Genomic DNA, 24,828 nt, shown 5'->3' with positions numbered 1-24,828 from the left:
GTAAGTAAAAATTCTGCTTCTTAGGTCCTCCCACAATTCAGAGAGAGTTAATCCTTCTACAGTTAAATAATACAATGCAGATGTTTACTAATTGGCCCTATTCAAAAGCTTCCTTTAAAATGCCAATAAAAAGTAAAACACCAAATTTGATTTAAAACAATCTGTAATAAAACAAAGGCAAAAGACAGAAAACTATGTGACTAGGTAAACTACAAACCAAAATAGTCACAGAACAGATTTTTAACAGGCTGAGCTGATAGAAAAAGTATTCAGCTTTCCTTCCATCCATACATCCACAATCCCTTTTTCCCATTCAGCTTTCCTTCCATCCATCCACAATCCCTTTTTCCCATTTTTGCACATGGGGTCAGGATGTCACTTCCACAGTGACAATCATATAGAGCCAAAGTTTATAGTGGCAGGTGGCTAGACCAGCCCCAGTAGTTCTTCAACACCACATACTCACACCAACACTTATTTTATTTATTTTATTTCACATTTGTTGACCGGGTTAGTCCGACTTGTCAGATGCCCATTTTCAGCAGAGACCCGAGGAGAAAAGCTCCAAGAGAATAATCACAAGTAATACATAAGAAGTACGTTAAGAAAGATGATGCTAACAAACAGTTTAACAATAATTACTAACAATTTCGGCTTAAGACACAGTAACAGAGGAAGTATAAACAGACATTATAACAATAATAACAAAACTGTTTCATCCACCAACTAGACTCAAATACAGCTTTTTGAAGTTATGAAGCAGCAGGTAGGAAAATGGATTAAAGAGAAAGTTGCAAGTTAGTATAATCATTTTGGGGTACAGAGGAGGATAAGAGACATAGTATAATGGGGGGGATTAGGAAAAGGGGAAAGGTGGACTAAGTTGAGTCAGTGCAGGAGCAGTTTAAAGAGTTTAATAAATAGTCTATTAAAGTTTTTTTGAAACAGATTAAGTTAGAGATTTCCCTTAAAAATAGAGGCAGTTTGTCCCATGCATTGGATACTGAGTAATTATATAGAAGGCTGCCAATGGTTTTATTGAGTTAGCAGATCTGAAGGAGAAGTTGTTCTGAGCTGCAGAGTGTATGGTTAGGGGTATAGGGGGTGATGAGTGTTGCGAGAGCAGGACAGAAGTGGGGTTGGTTTAAGATTGTGTGGGTCAGGTGTAGTTGAGGCAGAATGAGTTGATGGTGTAGTTCTAGCCATTGTAGGTGTTTTAGGGATGTAGCAGTGGTGAGAACAGTAGGGTAGATTAGTTGCAAATCTAGCAATGTTGTTGTATGTTTGTTCAAGTTTAGACATGAGATTTGTTTGAAGGTTTGTAAGGACTGGGGCAGCATATAGTATGGTGGGAAGTAGATAGGCTTGTGCTAGTGTGAGTTTAGAATCGTATGTGAGGAATTTTTTGTTTCTATAAAGAAGGCCTAATTTTTGATTAGTCTTTTTGATGTAGTTTTGGATGTGAAAATTGAATTTAAGCTGATCATCTATAATGACACCTAATAGTATAGTATGGGTTCTTGATAGGTGTGCTATTTAATGAGAAGTAAAGGTAGATTTGAGGTGTTGAAGAGGTTTAGGAAGGAAAAGGAGGAGTTTGGTTTTATTTGGGTTGAGAAGGAGTTGCTTGGATGATAGCCATTTTTCAACTGAGTGTAGTGAATCTTGGCTAAGGGAGAGTAGGTGGGGGAGATTGTCAGGGGTGCAAATTATTGTAGCATCATCAGAGTATTGTATTAAAGAGGAGAGTGGACAAGAGAGATAGAGGTTGTTAGTGAAAATGTTAAATAGTAGGGCCCAAGGATGGAGCCTTGAGGAACCCCAGTTATGACTGGAAGGAAAAGAGAAGATGCAGACAGCCATCTTACAGACTAAAGTCAGCTGGAGAGGTAGCTAGAGAACTGGGTAATAGCAGTGTTGCAGAGATTAAGGTTAGTTAGTTTGGACAGAAATAGATTGTGGGAGACAGTATCAAAGGCCTTAAACAGGTCAAGGAATAGACATGAGCTAATTTATTGTTGTCTTGAGATCTAGAGATAGTCTGTGTGAAAGATATTAGTGCTGTAGATGTGTTATGGTTAGGGCAAAAGCCGTGTTGTGTAGGGGTGAGAAGATTTTGCTGTAGCAGATGAGCAAGGAGCTGTTTATGGATGCATTTTCAAGAATCTTTGATAGGGGAGATACAATTGCAGTGAGTCTGAAATTATAGGGATCAATGTAGCTTCCTCCTTTATGGAGGAGAATAACATAATTTTTTTTCCAGATATCAGAAACTATGTTTTCTTGAATTGATCTATTGATTAGTATGGAGAACAGGGTATGGAATAGCTTTTGCAGCCAACTTAAGGAAAAGAGGTGGCAAGTTATCAGCGGAGGGTGAACAAGTTTTGAGTTTACTGAGAAGTGATCTGATATAGGCAGTAGAGACAGATTTAAGTGGGAAGGATGGTGTGTGGGAGGAAGGGGGCGAGTAGTGGGACAGGTAATTGTGCTATTTTTTGTTAATTTTTGAATGGAATCAATGAAAAAGGAGTTTAAAAGTGCTGCAGTGTTCAAGGCAGAGCTATTATGGATGGGACGTTAAATTTAAAACTCCTTTTTAATAATCAAGGGACCACTAATGAGGCAGGATTAAAACTTGCGAGTACTTACAATCCACCTCTGCACACTGGCTTATTACTTTTTGAGAAAGTATGTGAATTGGATTTAAGACATCTAGCTTCTAATAAACACAGTAAACCTAACATCATTAAGGATGCTTCCGAGGACCAACTATTGGAATTGGATAGGTTAAGTAAGGCACAGGTAAGGGCTATTAAACCAGATAAGGGTGGAGGCCTAGCAATTTTTGATAAATGTAAATATGACAACATTATGGAAACCATACTTGAAGGGCCAGCTTATTCGGTTTCATCCTTATAAATACCTCACATATGAGGAATAGGAGTTATTTTAGGGATCTCTTTTTGAACGGGGATATTGACATAGACACTTACAACTATATAGACATTAAATTGTCTAAAACCCCTGTAATATTTGGGATCCCTAAGATTCACTTTGATAGACAGTCGGCTTTCCTTGACATACCCTTGTGCACAGTTAGTGGAGACTATCCTTTCAAACTATTTAAAAGAAGTACCTTATATCTGTAAGGACTCTTGGACCTTTCTGGAAAAAATAAGTAATACTGAATACAACAAAGCTGTTAACTTTCTAACAATAGATGTAATAGATTTATATACATCTATTCCCCTTAAATGGATTTCTCTCATGTTAATGGAATTAAAAGCTACAAAAAAAGAAATCAATGTAGTCACCCAGTTGCTGGATATAATTCTATCATCTAACTACTTTGCTTTCAATGGTAAATATTTCCTGCAGAGGCGAATTTGTTTATGGCACACTGGGAGAAGGAAAACATCTTTAGTGACCCTTCAAGGAAAGCTAAAGTAAAATTTTATACCAGGTACCTGGACGATATATTTATTTTGTTTGAGGGTGACAAGGATGATGCAGAAAAATTTGTATCCACTATCAATGACACCACACCTTTTCTAAGGTTTACATCAAAGTTTTCTGAGAGAGAAATCGACTTTTTGGATATCAAATTAAGTAAGAATTTATTAAAGGGTGAATACTTTTCAAGTATTTATAGAAAACCGACATATTGTAACTCCTTACTCCACTTTAAGAGTTGTCACCCATACAAACAAAAGAAAGCTATAATCAAGGGTCAGTTGATCCGCGCGTCCAGGATCTGTAGTACTGAGGTTCTCTTTCAGAAAGAATGTGACTTGTTAAAATTTATGTTCACTAATAGAGATTACCCAGTACACCTTTTTGAGGAATTATTCCAGGAGGTTAATGTTAAAAGGGCCTTGGGTTTTTATCCTCCACTTTTACCGGAGAAACAAGGACCGGACATGGTGGTTAATTCAATATTGGATTTAAGTGGAGGGACAACCCTGGCAATAAATATTAGCGATACCAATATAGTTGACCATCACAACCATACATCGAATAATTTTGAATGTAGTTTTATTACTATTTTCAGTACTGATTCAAAGGCAATACAGTTTATCCTGTATAAAAACTGGTATTTCATCGCTAATAACTACCAACTCCTGGAAAAATTAGGAAATAAACCAAGGGTAACCTATAGAAGAGGGAATAACCTGAAAGCCTTATTACAGAGACATAATGGACCCAATTCTATGACTAAAATGAAAGGATCCTTTCAATGTGGGCACTGTAATTACTGCCACCTTGTGAAAGCAACAAGTGTCTTTTGTATTCGTGGTAGGCAATTTAGTATTAATCAAAAACTAAATTGTGAATCAAGATCTATAATTTACCTGCTGCTGCCCAGCCTTCTATATAGGTAAATCTGATAGAAGGCTGAGGGACAGCCATGAGGAAACAGAATATCGAAAATGCCTTAGCGAAACATAGTATAAAAAACGTAGGGCATAGTTTTGAATTCACACTAATTGATCAAATTCTAAACACTGGAAGAGGAGGCCCAACATCATTAATCTTAGAGAACAAGGAACTAGAATGGCAGCTGAGGTTGGATGCCTTTTCATATCCTGGCCTAAACGAGCATTGTAACATAACTTGTATACTGAGATTAAAGAGTTATAAAAGATAACTACCAACTGACAACCTCTTACCATATGGTAATTACCCTAATTGGCAAAAATAAGGAACAAACCCATAATAATGTAGGAATTTGAAGCTGGATAGAGGTACTATAAATGACCTACCATATTAACAATTTAGTAGACATCGATGATAGAATTTTTTGTTAATAATAAGAACAATCATGGTTCATAAATTATCTACCATAGTAATGAGGTAGATTAACATTTTTTCATGTGACTTAGTTTCTACATGAAAAATTCAGTTAAGATATGGCACTTTGATTAAACTCATAAATCAAAACAAGTTTTATAAGGTGTTTATTCAAACACTTTATTTTTAAGGTGACCATAATCGGGGTTACGTGGTGTGTTGTTTGGGTTGGAGGAAGCATTCTGGGGTTGGTCCTTTAAGTTAACATGCAATGTTATGGAATTTCTTATGATTTGTATGATACGTCTATGTAACATGATGGATTTAATACTTTTTACATGAGGTTATACCTTTTATAATGTTAGAGCACTTTGTGATTAATGTTGTTACTAATTTGAAGTTTTTCGAGGGGTTTGTTTTAATTGTTTTTAATTACATTTTTATACTTTGGTTTAATGAGTATAGCCCTTTAATTGCTTCTTTTGGAAACACGTCTAAATAAACTTTTTTCATAAATAAGTCCTTGCATTGTCGTACATACCATTTGGTCTACATTTAGAGCTCGCTCCAATAGGTGACTGCATTTTTGTTCTTTTCAACTATTATGGATGGGATTTGGTGTAGTGAGAGTACCTGAGTGTAGCAGCTTGTTGACAATATTCCAGAACTTTTTGGGGTTACAGTAGGGGTTTTCTTGTAGCTTGAGGTAAAAGTTTTTTTTTGTCATGGTTGATGTGATTTTTAGAAAGATTATATAGTCCTCTCCAGGATTGATAATTGGAGGGGATTTTGTTTTTTTGCCAGTTATTCCAAGCGCTGTCACACTTTTGCATGAGGAAGCTAGTATCTTTAGTTAGTCAGAGAGCAAAGTTAGATTTAATTCTAATTTTCCCAAAGCGGGGGCAGGGAGTTTACAGTTTTAAGAAAAATGCTACTAAATTTCAGAACAGCTTCTTCTAGGGAGAAATTGTGGAGAAAGGAGCAGTTTATAGAGGAGAGTATATCATTAAAGGCATCAGGGTTGAAGTTGGTAAGTTTGTGACAATCTTTGTACTGTTGAGATTTGAGCAATTATGGGGATTGTGAACACTTAGGGTATCACGAAGTGTGGACTGGTAATGGTACAGGTCAGATCCAGAGGTAAGAATCCAGTCTAGTATACTACCAGTATTAGAAAAGTTTGTTAATGCGAGTGGGGGTAGTAATTAGTTGGAATAAGCTGTAAAGGTTAATGCTGTCATTTGGAGAGACAGAAGATAGAGCATTCCAATCAATTTTGATGTCACCAAGTATAATAATTTCATAGGAGATGGTATGTGAGATCCAGGAGAGAATGTTTTCCAAGATAGGGATGTTTTTGCCTGGAAGTATATAGATAGAGGCAATGACAAACTTTTTATGATTGTATAGTTTGCACTTCATAATGAGGACTTCTGCTAGGTGGAAATTTGGTTGAAAGAAAGATAGAGGGTAGATAGTGAGTTGATTGGAGTAAAAAAAAACAGCTACACCTCCCCCTTTTTATTGAGTCTATCCTGGTGAATAATATTGTAGCCAGGGGGTAGGATTTCACTATCAGCTATATGGGGTTTTAGCCAGGTTTCAGAAATGGTGAGGATGTAAGGGGTGTGGAGAAATATCCTGGAGGGAAGTTCAGTGACTTGTTTAGAATAATTTAAATGCTGAGAGAAAGTAAAGTTAACTTGCTAGTAAATATGGAGTTTTAAGTTTGAGAGGAGAGGAGGGAAGGGGCAAGTGTGGGGGGTATAGGATGGGTAGGGAAAGAAGGGCTGGAAGTAGGACCAGGATTGGGGTGTATGTCTTCTGAGAGTAGTGTGTTTAGTATAGGGAGTTTTAAGTTTTGAATTTCAGTAGATTAGACTGAAGAGGAAATATGTTGGCTTGATTTTGGCAGATAAAGAGAGAAGATGGAATATTTTTATTTTATGAAGGAAGGTATTGTGATAGAATAGAGTTGGAGCAATATGGAATGTAAGAGTAGGTAAGAGGGTAGTAAGAGGATAGCAGCATGTAAGGGCAGGGTTTATGTCTGTTAGGGTATGATCATGGGAGGTAGAGATAGAGACGAGAATAAGTAGAGCTGTAGTTAGCTGAAGGTGTATCATTTTGTAACAGAAAAAGAGGGAGAGGGTAAATTTGTTTGGAGGGTAGTGCAAGCAGGATGAGATGGTGGAATTTTTTAGTAGGATGTAGAAATTGAAAATATGTTGTTGAGAGTAAGAAGGTAGGGTAAGATCAAGCTGAAAGATGTAGTTATTTAGACATCAGGAAGGAAGTGATAATGGGAGGCTTTTGGCACAATTAGGGAGTTGGAAGGTGGTAGTGGTCAGGAGGTCTGAGAGTATAACTTTAGAGTATTCAGGGGTGTGTGGGAATGGGGGTAGGGTATAGGAGCAAAGTGAGCAAAAGAATAGCAAGGGCAAATAGAGTGAGGCTATACCAAGCACAGACCAGTACAGAGAAGTAAGAAAAAATATCAGTGAGTGCAGAGTTCAGGTAGAAGCAGAAAATCTATGTGAAAAGAGAGTCAAATGCTAATGAACATGGGAGATATGTTCTGAAATGGAAGGAGGGCAAATTATGTAAGAGAGAGGTAGAGTTAACGACTTATATATTCTGAATCAGAAGGAGGACAAGGTAAGAAACAGAGAGGTAGAGTTATAGCATAACAAAATTTTGATTATTCAGTGATAGCAGGAGCTGCAAGGAGTGCAGGTGGGTGAGGCAGATAAGAGCGTACTTAGGAACTGCAGAGTGGAAAAAGATAGTACAAAGAAGGTAGAAGTTGAAGAAGAAAAGGTCAGTAGTATATTCAGTAAAGAAAAATGGAGGGTGGGGCGAGTTCTAGTGGTGAACTATAGACTCTTCCACAAAAAGATAGGAAACATACAGATGTTTTAGGCAGACATACATTGCTTTGCCTTTCTGGGTTGTTAAAGGGAAGCTTGTAGGGAACCAGCTGGTAAGTGAAGTTGATCACACGTAAACCTCAGTACAGCTGGTTAGAAGGAGAACTTGCAGTCTCTAATAGGCAACAGGATGGCAGCATGAAATAGCTGTGCAATTATGTCTAAAACAGCAAGGGAATAAAAAAAATCAGGTTAGAAGGGAAGGTTTGGAAGGTAAAATATGCGTGGAGTAGAAAGGGATAAATAGTAATGAGTACCGCAGTGAGATGGGAAAGAACACTGTTAGTAGGGACAGAATAGCATACAATGCCTAAAAACTTAGGATCAGTTTCAACAAAACAGCATGGGCAATGCCAAGTTCCTCAGAGACCAGTTAAAAGTGGAACACTAGTACGGTGAATAAAAAAAACACTATAAATCATTTATACACAATTATATATGCTGTGATTCATTCAACATCTCAGACAAAACAAAACCTGGAGGACATAGCATTTAGTTGATTGGTGCCTCAGACACCATCGAACGTTAGAATCATTGAGCAACCAGTTACAAGACAGACTGCTATACACTTGATAAATTAGTTTTCAGAAACCATATAGGAACATAGAAATGTAAGACAATGGTGTTGCAGGGCAATTGAAAAATGAAGGAGTAATATTACATATACCAGGAGAAATAGTTTCACAAGTGATTTTAAACTTAACTAAGAGAGCAGTATGACTGTACAGTAAGACAAGGTTTAAACCTTGGTTAAATCAATAGAGGACCTTATGAGTGATCCCACAGCAGGAGTTAAGGAGTTACAACATTAGATTACCATAATTATGCATTGGAAGAGCAAAAAAACAGTATATGATGACAAAGGACCTTTGGCAAGATCCCACTGCAAGGTTAATACCGAGTTTGAGACACTATGGTGACATACATACCCCCTAAACTTTATTTAATAATGAACAGCTAATGATATGTATAGCTCAGAGAGTGTACACTTTCTATATACAGAAAGCAGATCCCCGGTGAGATTGTGCTATACCAATTAAATACTGTACTAAGACAGAGTTTACCATCTGGAAATTACAGCTTCTTTAGGGAAGTATTTACTACATTCTTTCACCAGCTAATTCCACCAGAACCACCTGTAGAGGTTTGTTTAGGAGAAAAGAGTGAAAGAGAGGGCACTAAAGAGTGACTAGAGTATTTGAATGGTGAGTGACATCATGGAAAAGTGGGCGTGAGAATTAAAGGTGGGGGAAATCAAATGATTGGACTACAGGATGACTGGACAAGGCTACACCTAGCACAAACCAGTAAAGAGAAGGACGAAAAACAATTAGTGAGTGAGGAGTTCAGGTAGAAGCAGAAAATCTATGTGAAAAGACAGTAAAATGATATTGAACCAGGGAAATGTTAATGCATTTGAGAATTAGACAATATATGTTCTGAAATGGAAGGAAGACAAATTATGTAAGAGAGAGGTATAGTTAAAGATGTATATATTCTGAAACAGAAGGAGGACAAGGTAAGAAATAGAGAGGTAGAGTTTTAGCATAACAAAATTTTGATTATTCAGTGATAGCAGGAGCTGCAAGGAGTGCAGGTGGGTGAGGCAGATAAGAGCGTACTTAGGAACTGCAGAGTGGGAAAAAAATGTACAACAAAGGTAGAAAGTGAAGAAGAAAATGTTGATAGTATATTCATTAAAGAAAAATGAGGGGTGGGGGTGAGTTCTAGTGGAAAAATATAGACTATTTTACAAAAAGATAGGCATCATACAGATGTTTTATGTGGACATACTTTGCTTTGCCTTCCTGGGTTGTTAAAGGTAAGCTTATAGGGAACCAGTGAGTAAGTGAAGCTGTTTGCACGTGAACATCAGTACAGCTGGTTAGAAGGAGAACTTGTAGATTTTATTGGGTGACAAGAAGGCAGAGTGAAATACCTGTGGAGTTATGTTTTGCTTTGCATTCCTGGGTTGTTAAAGGGAACTTACAGTTATGGACAATTTTAGAGAGTCCAGTTCACCTACTGCATGCCTTTGGAATGTGTGAGAAAAATGAAGCACCCTGAGGAAACCCATCCAAACACAAGGCAGATATGAGAACACTGCACAGAAAGCACCCCTGCTAAGAATCAAACTGGAGAACCTCTTGCTAAGAGGTGACAATACTATCTTTTTCACCATTGTGCCATTTCGCTGGTTACATTAAATGAAAATGTTACTTCTCAGCACTTCTGACAATTCTGGGAGTGTTAATTATTTTGTAGCTTACATGATTCAAGACAAATGCATTAGAAATGGCTATAACCAACAACTTATTTTAAATTTTTAAGAAAAAAAAACGAAAACAAATTTATGGTAAACAAACTGCAAGAAAACAATATATTTATCATTGTCCTCTTTTCAAACAATAAAATTAAATAACAAAAAAAAAGAGCCAGACTTAATCACTGAAAGAATTTGGCTTTAATTATGTATGGTAAAAATAAAAACATAAAAAAAATTGTCAAAACTAAGTCTTCAAAATAACTCAGCTTTATTCACTTATCATACATGAATAAAGCTGATTTGTTTTGGAGTAAGTCTACTTGATTTTTTTTTAATTTTTTTTATTTTTTACTATTATTATTTTAAAACGTTGTAGTGACTTTTGAAGTTTTGGACTGCTTTTAAATGTTTCTTAATGCTGAATTTTAGTTAATTGGCCTATTTTTATAACAAAGAAGTGAAGTCAGCCTGCTGCTCTGATGTTGGTGTCAGCTATTCGACTTGCATCTCTGATTGTTTCTCTGTAGTTGTTCATCCTCTAACTTGAATTTTGGATGTGCACAGGGGTGCAGGGGGCAAGGTGGATTTACAAAAACTACTACTGATCTTTTGTCTTAGCTTTTAAGAAAGGGACATAATTATTTCAAGAAAACCAGTACTTAGCCTTCCAACTAATGAAATACTTACAAATAGGTAAGCATTTCATATTATTTACATTCCAGGCTCTTTTTCATTGCATTTTAAATCCACATTTTCCTCTGTATACTGCTGTAGACTGGACAATTTCAGAAATGCTAAATATCTTAATCTGTATATAAATCATTTGAAAGTGAAACACACACTATAAAAAGTTCAAAAATAACTTACTCCAAATTTGGGATCATTTTCAGCCCCTCTTCAAGCCTTGTATTTAGAAGCTGTACCTGTTGTTGTAAAGAATAAGGAAGTTAACTTGACAGCAATTGTGCAACCCAAGAACAGCAGCTTAACCATTTTCTACTGGTGGATTGGCGACAACTTTCAGGTATGGATAATGTACAGCTGCAATGAGCTGCAATGACAACAGATCCTCATGCTATGATTTGATTATTAATGATGCACTTAACATTTATGCTGTTATCAAAAGTGAAAGTAATCAAGTAGTGTTTAAAGTAATGAAACTACCATTATATGACCTAATATTCTAGGGTAGTACTGGAAATTGAAAGCATATATTTTGAAAACAATGTATTTTTTGTTTAATTCCTATGTGCCTACAAGGAAACATCAACTTTTAAATAGCAAAGCAAAAGCAAACTGACAGCAGCAGTTTTAGGATTTACAAGCAAACACATTTTGGAGATTTAGCAACTGTGTCTAAAATAATGTTCCTTTTTCCTGCAGAATCCCTAAACATAAAGCTTGTTGTTTGCATCTTATCTTGATGTAACTACAAACATATTTGATTAATTGAGAAATTGAAGGACATTTATGGTTATGATGTTTCAACTCCAGACTAGTACCGAATGCTTCTAGGAGTTACCATGAATATGTCTGTTTGATATGCCCTTGAGAATAGTGCTCGAGGGCCCTCTATGCAGATTCTTTTTGGGGTTTTTTTCTGTTTTTTGTTTTGCCCACACATGTTGATCACCAAGCTTCTCTCAACCAGACTTGAACTAGTTCCTTTCCAGGTGACAGATATTTCCTTCAGATTCACAATGGTGAGCTGTCTTGGAGTACCATCATTCGGCACCTGCTTGGGCTGCTTGTGTCCCTGATGGCAGTTGGGTCTGAGTGTATAAGTTTTAGTAATAGGAAATATAATATACATACTTAGATAAAGAGAAGAATGTAATGGAAAAGGCTAAACCTGAGTTAGCCTACACAAGCTACAAGATGCTGAAATACATGGCTCCAAGACAATAGTTTTCAAGTGCTAGGGGCTCAATTGTTTGTAGTATTCATGTATTTACTGTAATAGCTTCAGGTTATTCTATAACTCAACGTGTTTGCCAGCATGTTTTATCAAAATGTTCCTCAAATCTATATTTAAAAATCATTAAACATATTTTCACTCATAAAATGTCCTAGCTGTTTTCCTCAATTGATAAGGCTCTCTACTTAATCTTAAAAAAAAAAAAAAACACTATTACTATTTACTCTGCTGTCAAAAATAACTTTAATATAATCTCAGCTAAAAACACAAAAATGAGCAGGTACCACATTCTAAACTCTTAGATGTCCTCATAAATGAAAAAAATGAAATTTGACTTTCACATCCAAAGACCCATCAAAAGAACTCATCAATAAAACTCCATCTTCTTTATTAAGCCAAACATTTTCTCACAGGCAAAACTAGAGAAATGCTTACTAAAACATATCTGCTTCCTACACTATTATATGTCTCTTCTGTATTCACAAACTTACAAACAACCCAAAGAGAAAAGCTAGAAAAATACTATAGCAAGTTAGCAAAATTTGCTGCAAATATCCCTTATAGGTCACATCATTGTAGAGGTCTACAGCAAATAAACTGGCTAGAACTCAACAACCAGCTGCAATATTCACATATTACGATAGCCTTTAATATATTACACTCCCCTGTAAAATGCATATCTGTACGAAGTATGCTACAACCCTACTCATCAATAAGACAACCACGCTCCAAAGAAAAAGGTCTAATTACTATTACTAAATCACAAATTACTGCTGGGGTGCTGTCTTCTCCATCCATGTCTACAAAATATGGAATACCCTTCTTCCGACACTCTAGTAGCTTAATAGCAAACACACTTTCAAAATGAACCTTACACAACTCCTAAATGAATCCTGGACTTGATCAAATATATCACCTGGATAGCATGAGCAAAACTTTCTTCTGCTCATACTATCATCCACAGCATTTCTACACATGCACAGTGATTCACAGGTATCTACACAACCAACAACCTACACTATCCTCCTAAGCTGTTTCAAATATACCCTGTAACTATCATAACTTCCACACTGACTTTGTCTTACTCTCTTTCCTCTATGTTCCTCTTCGCTGTTCTTCCTCCACACCTCTCTCCACTTTACATTGTCTTCCAGTGTTCTTCTTCCATCTCTAAACAAATTATCACTTTCTACTTCTTTACTAAAAATATACCCTTTCTCCTCTACTCCCCTGCACTCTCCACCTATCTCTATATTCCCTGCATCATTAGTTAGCTTAAAACTTTCTCACCAATAGTATATAATCTGACCCCCAATTTGAAAAACTTAACACACTCCCATGCAATATCCCTGTCTATCTATCTATCTATCTATCTATCTATCTATCTATCTATTTATCTATCTATCTATCACATGCATCCCCAAATACCTCTTGACCTTTCCACGTAGTTTGCCAGTTCACTATTCACTGCTGACTGCCACAGATACTACAGAAGTTTCCCTTCTTAATAAGCCTACAGTGAATCCCTCTTTGTATTTGTGCCAGTGCCTACTTGTGGCTAATAATATGAGTTACATTGTAAATATCTGTATTTTTAACTAGCTCTGGCCTAATTATTGCACTGATTGCACAACTCAGAATGACATGTTTTTGGATGTATTCCTCCATCCCAATAGCTATGTGACAGCATAACATAAGATTTATTTTCTTGTTCAAAATTTCTAATGTATTATCATCTGTTCTATTGTTAATATTGTACTAATTTATGTTTTTATTGTAACTTTTACTGGAACTCTTATTACAACTTGGAGCTTTGCTCTGTGTGCCTCTACTGAAAACTGGCTATGATTCTCAGTCAAATTTTCCTGATAAACAAAAGTAAAATGCATAAAATAAATGAACAAGCATCTGTGATCTGATAGTTCATTATAGTTTATCTACCCTTTCTCTATTATCAAGTGGTGTGGTATTAATAAGTAACATATACCAGTTCTTAGATTTTACAATTTATGTGGTTTTTTTTACTGTTCATTGAACATGAATCTCAGTTTTGCACGCTTCTTTATTTCATGCATGTCCTTCTTCAAACGACTTATCTTTCCTTTGGTAATTATAATTTCATAGCTTAATTTTCCTCAGCACATTATTGGTTTTCTTGTATGCATGTAAGACTCATCACATTTTCACAAATGATTTATACTCTTTTTTTCTTGTAGGGCACAAGAGCCTGTTCACAGTAAGAACCAGCCCCCTTACACACACACACACACACACACACACACACACACACACACACACACACACACACACACACACACATATATACCATTCTTACAGGATCATAGGATCATAAGAAGTTAATAGGCTATTGGCCTTGAGGCCCTTACAAGCCTAGCCAAGAATTTAGCCCATGTTCCGACAAGTCAGCACCCAATGCCTCTGTCTAGCAAAGACACAGGTGGAATCCCAGGGGTGTATTTTCTGTTCCCCATCCAGTTATATAGGTTGTACTTAAAAAGCATTAGTGAGGTACTCTGCTTGATGTGGAGCAGTAGTTTATTCCACAGAAGGGGGAGTCTCTGGGACACAAATCTATCCCAACAACAAGTCCTATTGATGTCACAGACCAGGTTCAGGTCACACATGCAGGTTACTCAAGTGGAGCAAGACATGCGGATATGCAGCAGTCCAATCAAGACGGGGTCTGAGATTGCTTTGTATGCCAGACAGAGGTCAGCTCTGAGGAGTCTGCAGGAGACAGAATAGAGGGACAGGGCCTTTAGCCTGTCTGTGCAGGGTAGATGTTTGAGGCCCTGGATTCTCCTGGTGAGGAACCTCTGTGGTCTCTCCAGCTGCTGCATGTGCTTTGTGAGGTACATGCTGAAAGGGTCATTGTACTCAATAATGGGTCTTATAAGGGAAGAATACAGGGATGTTATGACCACCTTGTCCCTGGATGAGATACCCTTACTAATGAGGTGGGCCATGTAGAAAGCTTTCCATACAATGGAGGCAATATGGTGGTCAAAATTCAGTTTGCTATCAACGTGGGTGCCCATGTCCCTTATGACTGATTTCATGCTTATGACCTTGTTATTAATGTGTTAATTTGTGAGGACGTCACTCTCCCCAAAGGAGATGATGATGCATTTTTTGGCATTCAGTTTGAGGCCATGTTTCTGGCACCAGTCATTTGTTTGGGTGAGACCCTCTTGGAGGATGTCCACATCACTAGGGGAACTGGTGATAGCGCCCAGTTTATGGTCATCTGTAAACGTGGTCAGCCATAGCCCACTGGGTTTGTCCTGCACCTCAGAAAAGTATATCCAAACAATAAGGGCCCCAAGACCAATCTCTGGGGTACACCACTCATTGCAGGTCAAATGCTTGAGGTGGCTTCCCCTATTTGGACTAGGTGGGTTATTTTAGTGAGCCAGTTTGCTACCCATCTGGTAATATATGGATTCACACCAAGCTGAGAGAGCTTATCTGTTATACCTGAGTGGGGAATGGTATTGAAGACTTTAGCTAGGTCAAGGTAGGTGGTGTGCACCGCCTTCCCCTCAACCATGGCTTTGGTGACTGTCTCAAAGAAGTAAATCAAATTTAGCAGGCATGACCTTCCCTTGATGAAACCAAAATGTGTGGTATCAAGTGTTTGGAGGTTGCCAATGTCCTTGTTAATGAGGGCCATGATAATCTGCTCCATGTCCTTGCAAATCAGGCTAGTTAGTCTGATGGGTCTATAATTTACTGGATTGGTGGACGGTCCACCTTTGTGTAAAGGGGTGAAAGTGGCTGTCCTCCACTTGACTGGGATGAAGCCAGTACTCAGGCTTTGGTTGAATAGGGTGCCTAATGATGCTGCAAGTTCCTGTCTGACTTCATGTAGGATACAGCCTGGGATGTTCTCCTGTCCTATGGAGGCTGCATTTTTTGCCTTTGAGAGGGCAGTGATGACTTGCACCCTAGAGATAAGGGGAGGGAGGGAGGTGCTGGGGATGTCCTGATTTACTGATGGGGGAGGGGGAGAGGGGTGAAGTTTTCACTGAACCTGTCTGCCAGAGGTTGGCTATATCTACGGGGCTTGTGTATGTTGTATCCTTGACCACCAGTTCTGAGCAGATCTGGGTGCATCCCTTGAGTTTGCGGACATATGCAAGGAAAGCTTTGTGATTGTCTTTAGTAGATGTGGCCAGTTTGGACTTGAAGTTTGCTTTGGAGGATTTTACTAGTGCTCTTATTTGCTTGTTCAGACTAAAGAGAGATTGCTTCCAATTAGGCACCTGCTCCTTCTTGGTCCTGGACAGCAGTTTTTTCCATTTATTATAGAGTTTATTTATTGCAGATGTCCACCATACAGGCCTACTCTTCCTTGCAGAGGATGATTTTGTCCTGTCGGGTATTCCTGATTCCATGCATCTATATAAGTGCTTGTATAGTACATTGGTGTAGGTTTGGGCATATGGAGGGGGAAGGAGCTGTGAAGCTGTTTAAACCATCCCTCTGGAGGTTGTACTAAACTTTTGAGAAGTTTTTTTTGTTTGACCCTATATAGGCGGTGCTCACTGGAAATGGTGACCTCAAAACTGACCACTTTGGGGTTGAATCTTACCAGGGAGGATGACAATGTAGGGGTGTAGTAATTACTCATGTTGGTTAATACCAAGTCCAAGATATTTTCACCTCTTGTGGGGGTGTCAACAAGCTTGTCCAAGGCATTTGCATTGACGAAATCAAGGAATCTCTGAGCATTTGTGTTTTGGCATGAGTAGTTCTTCCAGTCTGTGGTTGGATAGTTAAAGTCGCCCAGGATCAGGGCAAAGGGTTGGACTTGATAGATTTGAAGAGGACCAGATAGGTGGAGTGGGCATCTTGAGTCAAAGTTGGGGGCCTGTAGCTAGCTATGATTTGAATAGGTGTCCTGTCAGTGGTTAACTGCACTTGGAGTGTCTCATGGGCATCATACTGTTTAACCAGCCTGGAGGTGTGTATGTCTGTGATAAATATTGAAACTCCACCTCCTTTGGCTTTGTAGCCCTCCATTTGGGGTCTGACTGATTGGTAGGATGAGTAACCTGGTAAGGCTGGGGTGCTCTCTGCAGCTTTGAACTGGGTTTCTGTGACTGCACAAATGTCAGCATCTTCTAGGTTTAACAATGCTTGCAATGATTGCAGTTTCATGTTTAGACTCCTAGCATTTAGCAGCATGACTTTTAATTTGCATTTGAAATTTTCATGTTGGTAGTTTTGACCTCATGTCTTTGCCTAAAAAAAGACACTATGGGGGAGGCAAGAGCCTTTGCCAGGAGCCTGAAGCTCAAGGGAGACAGATGCAGGCCATCTCTGGCAAAGCACTATTGCTCTTACAATCTGTAAATCAGAATATATCAGATTTTCACTGGCTACTTTTTAAGACAACTATACCTCATCACCTGTCTGTCCTGCTTATCTCTTTTGATTGCCTTCTCTCTCATAAATTTCTGCTGTGATATTGTATATTCTACAGCACAGAGACACATACAACTGGTTCAATTAATCCTAAACATGCATACTTTATGTTCTTTACTGTAAACCAGTTTTTGGTTAGATACTGAACTGTCATAACATTTTTTTAAATGTTGCCTTCCTTCCCAGCCTTTTTTACTTCTTTCTTTTGCTGTAAAACCTACTGCTTGTCCCTTCTCCTCTCCTTGGCACTACATTATTGCTTTTGTCTCCTTCAGAATCCAGTACCTTAACTAATTTCTGTTCTCTTGTGTTAGAAACGTATTCACTATTTTCTTGTTTTAGAATCATTCCATTATTTTGAGGATCTCCTCCTTCTAACTTTTTTGATCCTTAAATCCCTTCCCCCATTTGCTTTTCTTCGTGTTTATTGTGCTGCATGTTAGAGATTTGTGGTTTGTTCATGTCCTTCTTGGAAACATGTGAACACACCTTATTGTGGTGTTATAGTGATATGTGTCATATAAATTGGATATTTGTTGGAATTACATGTTTAAAATTATCTGAGCCATGATACTGATTTTCTTAAAGTTTTTCCTATGACTGAATTTGATGATAATTGTTTCTTGGACCTAAGAATTTCTAGGAATATAACAGAAAATAAATTATTTGCAAATATTCTAAAATAAATTCCATTGGTAATACATATTTGCCCCAAATATATGAAAGACACCATTATAAAATGATAGTTGGTTACAGTATATAACCTGACTGCTTCAAACAATGAAGTCATTTAAGCTAAAACAACAGATCTCTAACATGAGGATATCCTGAATTTTTTCTGAGCTAATTGAAAATGTTGATGGTGAACATCTGACTAAATATTTACATGACATATGCATCTAATTTTTCATATCTGGTGAACAATAAAATGGCTATTAATAGAAGCACCTCCATGATTGTTATTTTTAATGAGGATATGCGGCTATTAAGGACATAATAAACATAGCTGGAATACACTTACAGCCCATACTGCAGTAAGTAAAGTGACTGGTCCCACAAATATTTTCAAATAAAATAAACATGATATTAAAATGTTGTCTTCTAGATTCAACTCATGTACAGTTACCCTTATTATTTTCCTCCCATAAATAAATAAATAAAGCTCATGCACACGTGGCATGGGTTCCCATTGTGGGCGTATTTCAACAGTCTATGGTTTTCTAGTCCTGTCACTAATTGAACATAATCACATGGGAGTAATTTTGTTGCAATACTGTGCAGGTTATTTATATAACCAAATGCACAAACTGTAACTGTCTTTATAAAGGACAAGTTTTATACAGGCTATCAGCATTTCATGAGCATAATTGCACACAAAATAGTAAAAAGCTTGTATCAATGGATGCAAACTGTTGTGAATAGTTTAATGAATTTATTTATTTATTTTTTTATTTTGTAAGGAGACTGTTAAGGCTATGAATATGTGATGGAGATTATCATCAGAAATATCAAAGAATATTGTTGGCAGGTGTTATTTGAATCATGCACATTCCCTGGCTTAAATTATGTGATTAATTTAAAATTTTTAAAAATCAGTCTTTAAAACAAGAAACTTATTTTGTTATGTATTTTTTCATTGTTTTTGCTTTTAATTATTGATGTGTTGTAGGGAATAATCCTTATATGATTAACTTTAGCTATTTTAGTCAGATGAAGATGTTAATGGAATGAATGGACATACTTTTGTGTATGTTTCCAATACATTTGTGAACTAAAAGTGATTGGAGATGTCTTGCATTTACTTTATCCATAAAAAAGTCCAGCCAGGAAACTGACATTCATTCACTATTTCCCGTATAACAGACTTTAGCTTTACTTGTTTTCACACAAAATACCATCAACATCTGTATATGACTCCATATAACATTTACTAACAAATATTTAAGAAATAAATGTTCATAATGGCAGCTAAACAGGTAATTATCATCTCTCCCTATGAAATGCCTTATCAAAAGGATATGTTTTGAGTCCTCTCCTAAAGCCAACCAGCAATCAGCACTCCCAAAGCCAACATGGTTGTAAGGTCCATGGGTGAGGGTCCCGAAAAGAGAATGAACAATATTCAGAAATTTCAAGATGCACCAGTGAATATGTCAACAGCCCTTCAGAAATGTAAAATGTGGGAAGGGCACTATAAGCTTCTTCAAGAAGGAAGGGTCCAGGTCGTGAGCGGACAAGTAACTACCACAAAGATTTTACAGATGATTCTTTAATACACAGAAGGTCAATGCATGTTGCACAGAAGAAGGCATGATGTAGAGCTCTGCATCATCTGTAAGTGCTCCAACTCAGTGGTAAGGAATCGCAGATATAGGTCATTGCAGTAGTCTAGCCTTGAGGAGACAAGGACATGAACCACAGCTGAGGGATCAGCTTGAGATATCAGGTGCTTAGTCTCTGATATAATCTTGATATAAGAAAAGCTGATTGTTCCTCTACTGCTTCATTTCTGGATGCTTGAAACTTCTCCATTACACTCTTTTCCACAACAGCATATATCTCTGATTTTTTAAATCAAAATGCCCTTCTTCAAAGAACAGCAAATTTTATGTTTCAAAAGTCACAAAACTATGCAGTTTCAAAATGCAGACAACATAAAAACTTTAGTTTCTCAAAACGAAAACATGCAGATAGCTAAAAAGAAGCAGGACATTGTAGTCAAATTATTACTTTCCACAGCTCATAGGGGTGCTTATATGCCATACTTGTTTGTAATGTTCTCATTACAGATATTTTATTTCTAACAGGAATATTATTTGCAATAGAAATATGACACCTAGTGTTTTACATATGCCATTTCATAAAAGTACTTATCAGACACTGTACCACATTTTAACTCCTTGCCATCTTCCCATATTCCAATTTATTTTCATTTGAAAGTATGGAAAAGATAGTAAGATGTAAAAATGGGCCCCCCTCATTTTACACTTTTGGGAAGTCTGGTCCCCATTTTTACATCTTACTATCTTTCCCATATTCCAAACATTTTATTTTCATGTGAACATTTCTCACTTATTAATGACAACAATTCTTTTGTGCACATCCAGCTCCATGGCACAGAGGGTTAAAGCCCTGACTACACTCCAAATTGCCCATGGTCAACTAGCAGCATGGTTGATGAAAGGGCAAGGTAGTAAAAGATAGAAATGAGTGTCCCAACATCAGCTTATCAATCCAAGGGGAAGGAAGTCAGCTGAGCTCACTACATTGGTGACACAAATGAACCTGCATACATTTTCATAATGGATGTTCACAGTTCAATCCCTTAACATGTTTTAGAATTTCTTAGAAATGTAGCATTTCTTACTAGCTTATGTTTTTAACATCAACTGGGCAGCACCTGGAAATGGACAGTTGTGATCTGTGTACCACCAATTTAAACAAATGTTACATAAAATAAGATAAAAAAAAAAAATGAAAAAACACATCAAATATTGATATAACTATTCATATTTGAGCAGTGAATGGCTTGAAGAAATAGTGTACGTTATGCATCCTCACGGCTCCAAGGGCAGAGCAGCACCATGAACATGGTTCAATGGTAAGATCACTACCTCACAGTTCCAGGGGCAGAGCAGTACCATGGACGTGGCACAATGGTAAGATCTCTACCTCACAGTTCAAGGGAAAGAGCAGTGCCATGGATGTGGTTAAATGGTAAGATCTCTACCTCACAGCTCCAGGGGCAAAGCAGCATCATGCACGAGGTTCAATGGTAAGATCTCCACCACACAGCTTCAGGGGCAGAGCAGCGCCGTGGACGTGGTTCAATGGTAAAATCTCTACCTGACAGCTCCAGGGGCAAAGCAGCACCATGGATGTGGTTCATTGGTAAGATCTCTACCTCACAGGGCAAAGGGCAGAGCAGCACCATGGGCGTGGTTCAATGGTAAGATCTCTACCTCACAGGTCCAGGGTAGAGCAGCACCATGGATGTGGTTCAACGGTAAGATTTCTACCTTGCAGCTCCAGAGGCAGAGTAGCAACATGGATGGGGTTCACTGGTAAGATCTCTACCTCACAGTTCCAGGGGCAGAGCAGCAACATGGATGTGGTTCAATTGTAAGATCTCTATCTCACAGCTTCATGGGGAAGAGAAGCACCATGGATGTGGTTAAATGGTAAGGTCTCTACCTCAGAGATCCTGGGACAGAGCAGCACCATGGATGTGGTTCAATGGTAAGATCTCTACCTCATGGGTCCAGGGGCATAGGAGCACCATGGATGTGGTTCAGGGGTAAGCTCTCTACCTCACAGGTCCAGGAGCAGAGCAGCACCATGGACATGGTTCAATGGTAAGATCTCTACCTCACAGCTTATGGGGCAGATCAGCACCATGGACATGGTTCAATGGTAAGAGGTCAACCTCACAGCTCCAGGGGCAAAGCAGCACCATGGATGTGGTTGAATTGTAAGATCTCTACCACAGAGCTCCAAGGGCAGAGCAGCACCATGGACATGGTTCAATGGTAAGATCTCTACCTGACAGGTCCAGGGGCAGAGAAGCAGCATGGACATGTTCAGTGGTAAGATTTCTACATCACAGCTCCAGGGACAGAACAGCACCATGGGCATGATTCAATGGTAAAATCTCTACCTCATAGGTCCAGAGACAGAGAAGTACCATGGGTGTGGCTCAGTGATAAAATCTATACCTCACAGATCCAGGGGCATAGCAGCACCATGGATGTGGTTCAATAATAAGATCTCTACCTCACACCTCCAGGGGTAGAGTAGCACCATGGACATGGACATAGTTCAGTGGTAAGAGCTTTACCTCACAGTCCTAATGGCAGAGAAGCAACATGGATGTGGTTCAGTGGTAAGATCTCTACTTCAGAACTCCAGGAACAGAACAGCACCATGGACGTGGTTCAGTGGTATGATCTCTACCTCAAAGGTCCAGGGGCAGAGAAGCACCATGGAAGAGGTTCAGTGGTAAGCCTGCTACCTCAAAGCTCCAGGGGCAGAGCAGCACCATGGTTGTGGTTCAGTGGTAAAAGCTCTACCTCACAGTTCCAGGGGCAGAGCAGCACCATGGACATGGTTCAATGGTATTATTTCTAGTCAGAGCTCCATGGACAAAGCAGCACCATCAAGAGATTCAGTGGTAAGATCTCTACCTCACAGCTCCAGGGGCAGAGCAGCATCATGGAAGTGGTTCAATGGTAAGATCTCCACCTCACAGGTCCAGGGAAAGAGCAGCACCAGGGACCTGGTTCAATTGTAAGATTTCTACGTCACAGCTCCTGAAGCAGAGCAGCACCATGGATGTGGTTTAATGGTAAGATATCTACCGCACAGCTCCAGGGGCAGAGCAGCACCATGGACATGGTTCAATCGTGAGATCTCTACCTCACAGGTGCAGAGGCAGAGCAGCACCATGGACATGGTTCAGTGGTAATATCTCTACCTCACAGCTCCAGAGGCAGAGCAGCACCATGGACGTGGTTCAATGGTAAAATCTCTATCTCACAGTTCAAGTGGCAGAGCAGCACCATGGATGTGGTTTAATGGTAAGATTTCTACCTCACAGCTCCAGGAGCAAAGCAGCACCATGGATGTGGTTCAATGGTAAGATCTCTACCACACAGCTCTAGGGGCAAGGCAACACCATGGACATGGTTCAATGGTAAGATCTCTTTCTCAAAGGTCCAGTGGCAGAGCAGTGCCATGGATGTTTTTAGTGGTAAGATCTCAATCTCACAGTTCCACAGACAGAGCAACACCATGGATGTGGTCCCATGGTAAGAGATCTACCTCACAGCTTCAGGGGCAGAGCAGCACCATGGACATGGTTCACTGGTAAGATCTCTACCTCACAGTTCCAGGGGCAGAGCAGCACCATGGACATGGTTCAATGGCAAGATCTCTACCTCACAGCTTGAGGGGAGCAGCAGCACCATGGATGTGGTTAAATGGTAAGATCTCTACTTCACAGCTTCAGGGGCAGAGCAGCACCATATATGTGGTTCAATGGTAAGATCTCCACCTCACAGAACCAAGGGCAGAGCAGCACCATGGACGTGGTTCAATGGTAAGATCTCTACCTCAGAGTTCCTTGGGCAGAGCAACACCATGGACGTGGTTCAGTGGTAAGATGTCTACCTCACAGCTCTAGGGGCATAGCAGCACCATGGACGTTGTACAATTGTAAGATCTCCACCTCACAGCTCCAGGGGCAGAGCAGTACCATGGATGTGGTTCAATGGTAAGATCTCTTTCTTTCAGTTCCAGGGACAGAAAAGTACCATGGATGTGGTTCAATGGTAAGAGACCTACCTCACAATTTTAGGGGCAATGCAGCACCATGGATGTGGTTCAATGGTAAGATCTCTACTCAGAGTTCCAGGGGAAAGAGCAGGACCACCAACGAGGTTCAATGGTAAGATCTCTACCTCACAGCTCCAGGAGCAGAGCAGCACAATGGACATGATTAAATGGTAAGATCTCTACCTCAAAGTTCCAGGGGCAGAGCAGCACCATGGAAGTGGTTCAATGGTAAGATCTCTACCTCACAAGTCCAGGGAAAGAGTAGCACCATGGACCTGGTTCAGTGGTAAGATCTCTATGTCATACGTTGCAGCGACATGGTTCAGTTATGCGATTTCTACCTCACAGCTCCTGGGGCAGAGCAGCACCATGGACGTGGTTCAGTGGTAAGATCTCTACCTCACAGCTCCTTGTGCAGAGCAGCACCATGGACGTGGTTCAATGGTAAGAGCTCTACATCACAGCTCCAGAGGCAATGCAGCACCATGGACATGGTTCAATGGTAAGATCTCTACCTCACAGCTCCAGGGGCAAGGCAGCACCATGGATATGGTTCAATGGTAAGATCTCTTCCTCACAGGTCCAGGGGCAGAGCAGCAACATGGACGATTTTCAGTGGTAAGATCTCAATCTCACAGTTCCATGGACAGAGCAGCACCATGGATGTGGTTCAATGGTAAGAGATCTACCTCACAGCTCTAGGGGCAGAGCAGCACCATGGACATGGTTGAATGGTAATATCTCTACCTCAGAGCTCCAGGGGCTGAGCAGCACCATGGATGTGATTCAATGTTAAGGGCACAGCAGCACTATGGACATGGTTCACTGGTAAGATCTCTACCTCACAGCTTCAGGGGCAGAGCAGCACCATGGACGTGATTAAATGGTAAGATCTCTACCTCAAAGTTCCAGGGGCAGAGCAGCACCATGGAAGTGGTTCAATGGTAAGATCTCTACCTCACAAGTCCAGGGAAAGAGTAGCACCATGGACCTGGTTCAGTGGTAAGATCTCTATGTCACGGTTGCAACGACATGGTTCAGTTGTACGATTTCTACCTCACAGCTCCTGGGGCAGAGCAGCACCATGGACGTGGTTCAGTGGTAAGATCTCTACCTCACAGCTCCTTGTGCAGAGC

At 39.2% G+C, this 24,828-nt stretch overlaps 1 protein-coding gene across 1 annotated transcript in view; it reads left to right on the top strand.

The window, feature by feature from the left end:
• SORCS2 (sortilin related VPS10 domain containing receptor 2) overlaps nt 1-24,828 on the top strand; it is a 2,271,537-nt gene that overhangs the window by 2,082,977 nt on the left and 163,732 nt on the right. Inside the window, exon 19 of the mRNA XM_044063564.1 lies at nt 10,881-11,014. Within this exon, the coding sequence (XP_043919499.1) occupies nt 10,881-11,014 (134 nt within the window). The remainder of the gene's footprint in view (nt 1-10,880; nt 11,015-24,828) is intronic.

The sequence above is a fragment of the Protopterus annectens genome, chromosome 2.part1 (assembly GCF_019279795.1).
Source record: "Protopterus annectens isolate FY-2018-M chromosome 2.part1, PAN1.0, whole genome shotgun sequence".
Taxonomy (NCBI): Eukaryota; Metazoa; Chordata; order Ceratodontiformes; family Protopteridae; genus Protopterus; species Protopterus annectens.
Note: the sequence above shows the minus strand (reverse complement) of the source record. Positions and strands in the feature narration are given on the sequence as shown.